At 39.2% G+C, this 5,149-nt stretch overlaps 2 protein-coding genes across 2 annotated transcripts; both read left to right on the top strand.

Moving 5' to 3' along the window:
• Positions 1-479: 479 nt before the first annotated feature.
• On the top strand, positions 480-3,716 carry LOC110455546 (netrin receptor UNC5B-like; the record flags this gene model as incomplete). Its single annotated transcript, XM_021505734.1, has 3 exons — positions 480-1,637; positions 2,404-2,547; positions 3,642-3,716. Coding segments are annotated over 3 exons (1,305 nt in total), but the record flags the coding sequence as incomplete, so codon positions are not given.
• LOC110455537 lies at positions 3,644-5,143 on the top strand. The gene is made up of 2 exons (XM_021505723.1): positions 3,644-3,806; positions 4,060-5,143. The coding sequence occupies exons 1-2, from the start codon at positions 3,645-3,647 to the stop codon at positions 4,363-4,365; spliced, it is 468 nt and encodes a 155-aa protein (XP_021361398.1). The 5' UTR covers position 3,644; the 3' UTR covers positions 4,366-5,143.
• Positions 5,144-5,149: the final 6 nt, after the last annotated feature.

A 5,149-nucleotide genomic window follows, 5' to 3' on the forward strand; every position in this document is an offset into this window, starting at 1 on the left:
TTAGGCGTGGTGAGTAATAATACAGAAACAGATGCTTACTTATTAGTCTCGTCACTTTTTGAAGGGTTTCTTAAATAAACATTCTATTAGACACCAGATATGTGATATACGTGTGTATAAATACACCCTGATTTACATATTGTGTAGTACTTAGTAGTTACGTTCTGTGTAACAGGTCAAGGTTATATACTACACAAATATATGTGTATGTAATGTAAGTCACGCGCTTCGATGAAAGCAATCTAAACAGGTCCATCAACACAATATAAGTTAACTATATTTGATAGTCTTGATAACCATCAACAGAAATAGGTCATACAGGGACAAACGATAGAAAATGGTTCCAATCAATATATGTGCGCCAAAAACAGCAAAGGTATTTTAGTGTTTATAAACAGTAAAAAAAAAACAATTACTTTATCTTTACGAATATTTGCCACCGATAAATATAAAAAGATAATTAATGCTTTTGATTTCAGATTGCGGGATTCATAGTGTTGGGCCTTTTCCTCTTGTTGGTCATCATAGCTTTCATCGTTGTTGTGTTTCTCGTGATAAAGAAACTAAGATTCCAAAACAATGAAATTTTAGATCTGAATGAACAAATTGACAAGCTGAAGTCAGCCGAAGAGGGCGGGACCGGGGTGGAGACGGAACCGGAAGTTGTGGTCTCTAGGACGAGATCCAAACCAAAAGGAGAAATGAGAGCGGACAGTGCAGTGGACATGTGTGACACATACAGTACAAATGGCAATAGTATACACGGCAATGAACATGGCCTTTCTCAAAGTCCCGTGTCGTTCAAGATCAAACCACAATACACAATCAAAGTTAAAAATCGACACACCCTCATGTTTGGTTCCCGGACTGCCATGCCGCAGATGGTAGCTATGACGCAAGACTTTTCCCGCGACGCCGACGCTAGTGATGCTGTTGCTACAGTGGATGAGATTGACATAGAGAGTTATGATGAAAGAGACACGGTGGGCACGCTGTCGCCTCTCTCTCGACAATCAATCTGGCAGGGTCGACCGACCTCTGTTCTAATGCAGAACCCCATAGCAACTCCCGACTCGTCTAGCAAATCTGTGTCCCAAGAAAAGGGTGTTTTCGTTCACAAAAGTATCGGTAAAAATGGCGACATACTTAAGATGTCAGGTTTAACTTTAGAAATCCCTCCTGGTGCGTTGAACGAATCTAAGCTGATAACTTTAGGAATCACGTGGGATGAAGCTCTTCTCCCGAAGTTAAAAAAGAAGCAAGCACATCTTAGTCCTGTGGTGGTGTGTCAACCTTGTATACGGTTTGCTAAACCTGTCAAGTTGACGTTTCCACATTGCGGTGTCCAAGTAATAAGTGATTGGATACCGCGGGTGATAAAACGTCAGGGTAACCTTGACAACCAGTCGGAATGGACGAATTTAACACATGACGATTACGAGGAGAGAGATTTTACAGAATCTGATGTAACAGTCAGTCTTAAACATTTCACATTGTACACAATGGTAGGAGAGTCTCAGCCAGATAAAACGGCTGCAAAGAAAGTCAAGTTGATCGCCTTCACTCCAACGCTTCAAATGGGCGTCATGTTCAAAACTAGAATATACTGCATCAACGATTACGACACAGAAATCAAGGTTAGATTAAATCATATAGACTGCTAAGTATCTTTAAGGTTTTCGTCTTTGTATTACCTAAACACGTGACTACCATGTAATGCAGCGAATACATTCCTATGCTCGGCGAATTTTTAATGTAATAACGGTCATCGTGACCTCATACACAATATACACGTAGTTTAAACAATGGGACGTCTTTCAATATTAACGTCTCATTGAAGATAATAGACATGAGGTCATTAGAAGGCGACGTTGAGAGGCGTGACAAAAGTTAAGGAAATTATGACCAGTTTTTAAAGAATGTTCGCAAACATTTTTGTTATTCTGATAACATGTTTAAATAAGGTTTTCATTTTATATACAAGTGTTTTCATTTCATTTCAGCAAAGCTCAATTAAATTGCAAATGTCTTATCCCATGCCTATAAAACACGTTACAACATACACGTATTTGGTTCTGATAGTTAAAACAGACCACGTAATTTGATTGAGGTTTTCCCCAATGTGAAGGGAACATTATTTTATCACCAGAACGGCGGAATGATTTCTAATTTTCCTGATAACATTGCAAGATGGAGACCAAAGATGCCGTTTGATTCGGTCGGCTATTACAGCGACCAATGAGACTGGAGCTTGGGTGTCGGTCTGGTATGATACAGATGTGCATCCTTGTATGCGTATGATAACGATGGTAGACGGAAATCTAGTAGCGACATGTTTGGTCTTAGGACATATTCGTAAGCTCATTTCTGAATGTTACTTTCTCACTTGAATTTTTAATACAGGGCGTTGATAAAGTGGAAAGCAAACTAGATGGAAGCATGGCTAACGCCCCAGTGCCTCTTATATTCCATGACAACGGCAAAGACCTCACGGTCTCGTTGAAGACGGACGTGCAAGGATGGAATTTGTGTGGGGAGAAGACACAGGTAATACACTTTACTAGCACCAACATAGTGTACTAGGTTGTCGGGCAAATTCGTGTATTGCTTTATCAATGCTGTACAATGGGATACGTTTTTAAATTTTATACTGAAAAAGAAAATTACCACAGGGACCTGAGAACTTGTAACAGCTACACTAAGGTGTTCAGGGTAGTTTTTCACGTTTGCGGGGTGTAGGGCAACGTTCGGTAGAACAGCCAACTCAAGGATTATAAATATGAAAAGTGAGGAAAGTTCTCATGTCGAAAAGTCGACCCGCCATACATTTCTAGTTGATGCAAAAATAAAATGCTTAGTACTGTTGGAAAGACGGATATTGTTATTCTTTTTGAAAACTCCTTTATGCACAAACAATGAATTCTCCCCTTCACGGACATGATCTCCACATGCGATTTCCGAGTTTTAAAGTTTTTCAGTCATAGAGCCACTTTTTCCATATGCACAGGGTTAATGTAACATGTGGTGTTGATTGGCTGGTTATTTTGGGGGGAAATCGCTGCGCTTTTTGGAATCAAAGCAGCCATTCACACCACATGTTTCGGCACGTGGCTGACGTCAACCTCATGAATATGGAAAACGTGGCTCTATAAAGCTGTAACAAATTCTCAGTTCCCGGTGGTTATTACTAGTATTTCTGTGAACTGAAGAAGAAACAGTGATGTAGCAAGTCCATGTTTATTTTTGTTGATGTATATTGAACCAAATATTACGAATACCAAAATTATTACACTGAAGAAGTGCTATATTATTTATTTAACCACTGAATCTATATGACGTGTCAAAACTAACGTAACTCCACTCGGTACAACAGAGGGACGAGGATTTCTTTGTAAGGAAGGCATACAAAGCCATACTTTTATATGACCTAATACTGTAAATAAATATGTCGACGTAATGCCTTGTTACGACTCTATTACAGTACATGCCATGTTACCACTCTATTACAGTACATGCCTTGTTACCACTCTATTACAGTAAATGCCTTGTTANAACAATACATGCATTGTTACCACTTTATTATAGTAAATGCCTTGTTATCACTCTATTACAGTACATGCCTTGTTACCACTCTATTACAGTAAATGGACTTTGAGAGTGTTTGGCACGCAATGACACCCTACTCGAACTTTGTATTTGACCCCTCTACTCCATCTACCAGCAAAATCTACTGCGAATTCCAGTCTCAGCAGCAGACAGTGGAACGAAAGGTCTCACTCCAAGTCTCGGCAGAACACGTTGCGCCGGTAGGTTATCGTTTGAAGTTTTTATCGGTATTGTCACAAGGAGAATAATGCATGCGTGCATCCATTATTATGAATGACAGCCGTTAAAATGATTTATTTAAAATGTCCACTTTACCTTGTAAACTGCGTGTAAAAGAAAATATATTGGTAAAACCGTTTTCTAAACACTTTCGATTTTCACTTGTTGATTACGTGCATATTATCTGTTCGTGGTAAAAAAAAAAATATTGAAACCGGTTTGTTTTTTGTTCAGGTAAATAAGTTATCCCATAAAGGGGACCCACGCCAAGAATTAGACCGGAAGTTAATAATCCTACTTGATCCAAAGACAAATTCTGACGCTGGTGACTTCCGTGATTTAGCTTCCCATATGGATTTAGGTGGTGCACACGTGACTTACCTAGAGAATCAACCTAATCCAACAGAGCAATTGTTGAAACAATGGAAAGATGACAAAAAAAGTCTACATGAACTCAAAAAAGTATTATCGGACATTCATCGTCCGGACGCCGTGGAGGAAGTAGAACTTTTCATCAACAAGTATTTGACCGATTCATAGGTTATTAGGAAAATTGTTCATCTGGAAAACCCACCGATCATTGATACTTCTGAAAATGTTCCTTTTTTTCTAGAAATCCCGTAAAAAGTTGTTCCATACCCTAAACCATAGACACTTTACGTCACCATATCTACTTAACCCACCATATCGTTTAACTACACTAGACCTAAACGACACAATATAATCGTAATTCCACCAGACCTATCACGACGCTATAGACTAATTCAATACGCCTTACATGTTCGTTATTATAGACTCTATGCATGACACTATAGACTCGAAATATTTCTATAGACTACATTAAATATCGTTGACGTCACCATTGACAACAGTTCTCATATTGGCGTCATCGTAAATTACGTCTCCTGTTTTTGATGTCACCATTAACTACATATCCATGTGTGACGTCACATATTACAGTTCCCGTCCCTGACGTCATCATAGTCTACACCTCCCGTCCCTGACGTCAATATAGACTAAATCTCCCGTCCCTGACATCACCATAGACTAAAGCTTCCGTCCCTGACATCACCATAGACTAAAGCTCCCGTCCCTGACATCACCATAGACTAAAGCTCCCGTCCCTGACATCACCATAGACTAAAACTCCCGTCCCTGATATCAACATAAACTAAAGCTCCCGTCCCTGACATCACCATAGGCTATAGCTCCTACTGTTGACATTAATATAGACTACACCAGATACTTGGTCTACTATAGATCATATCTTGTCCCACAGATTCCATCATGTGAAATGACAATATCCAACGTTGACATAAAAAAA

This window comes from Mizuhopecten yessoensis, unplaced genomic scaffold (genome assembly GCF_002113885.1).
Source record: "Mizuhopecten yessoensis strain PY_sf001 unplaced genomic scaffold, ASM211388v2 scaffold8261, whole genome shotgun sequence".
Taxonomy (NCBI): domain Eukaryota; kingdom Metazoa; phylum Mollusca; class Bivalvia; order Pectinida; family Pectinidae; genus Mizuhopecten; species Mizuhopecten yessoensis.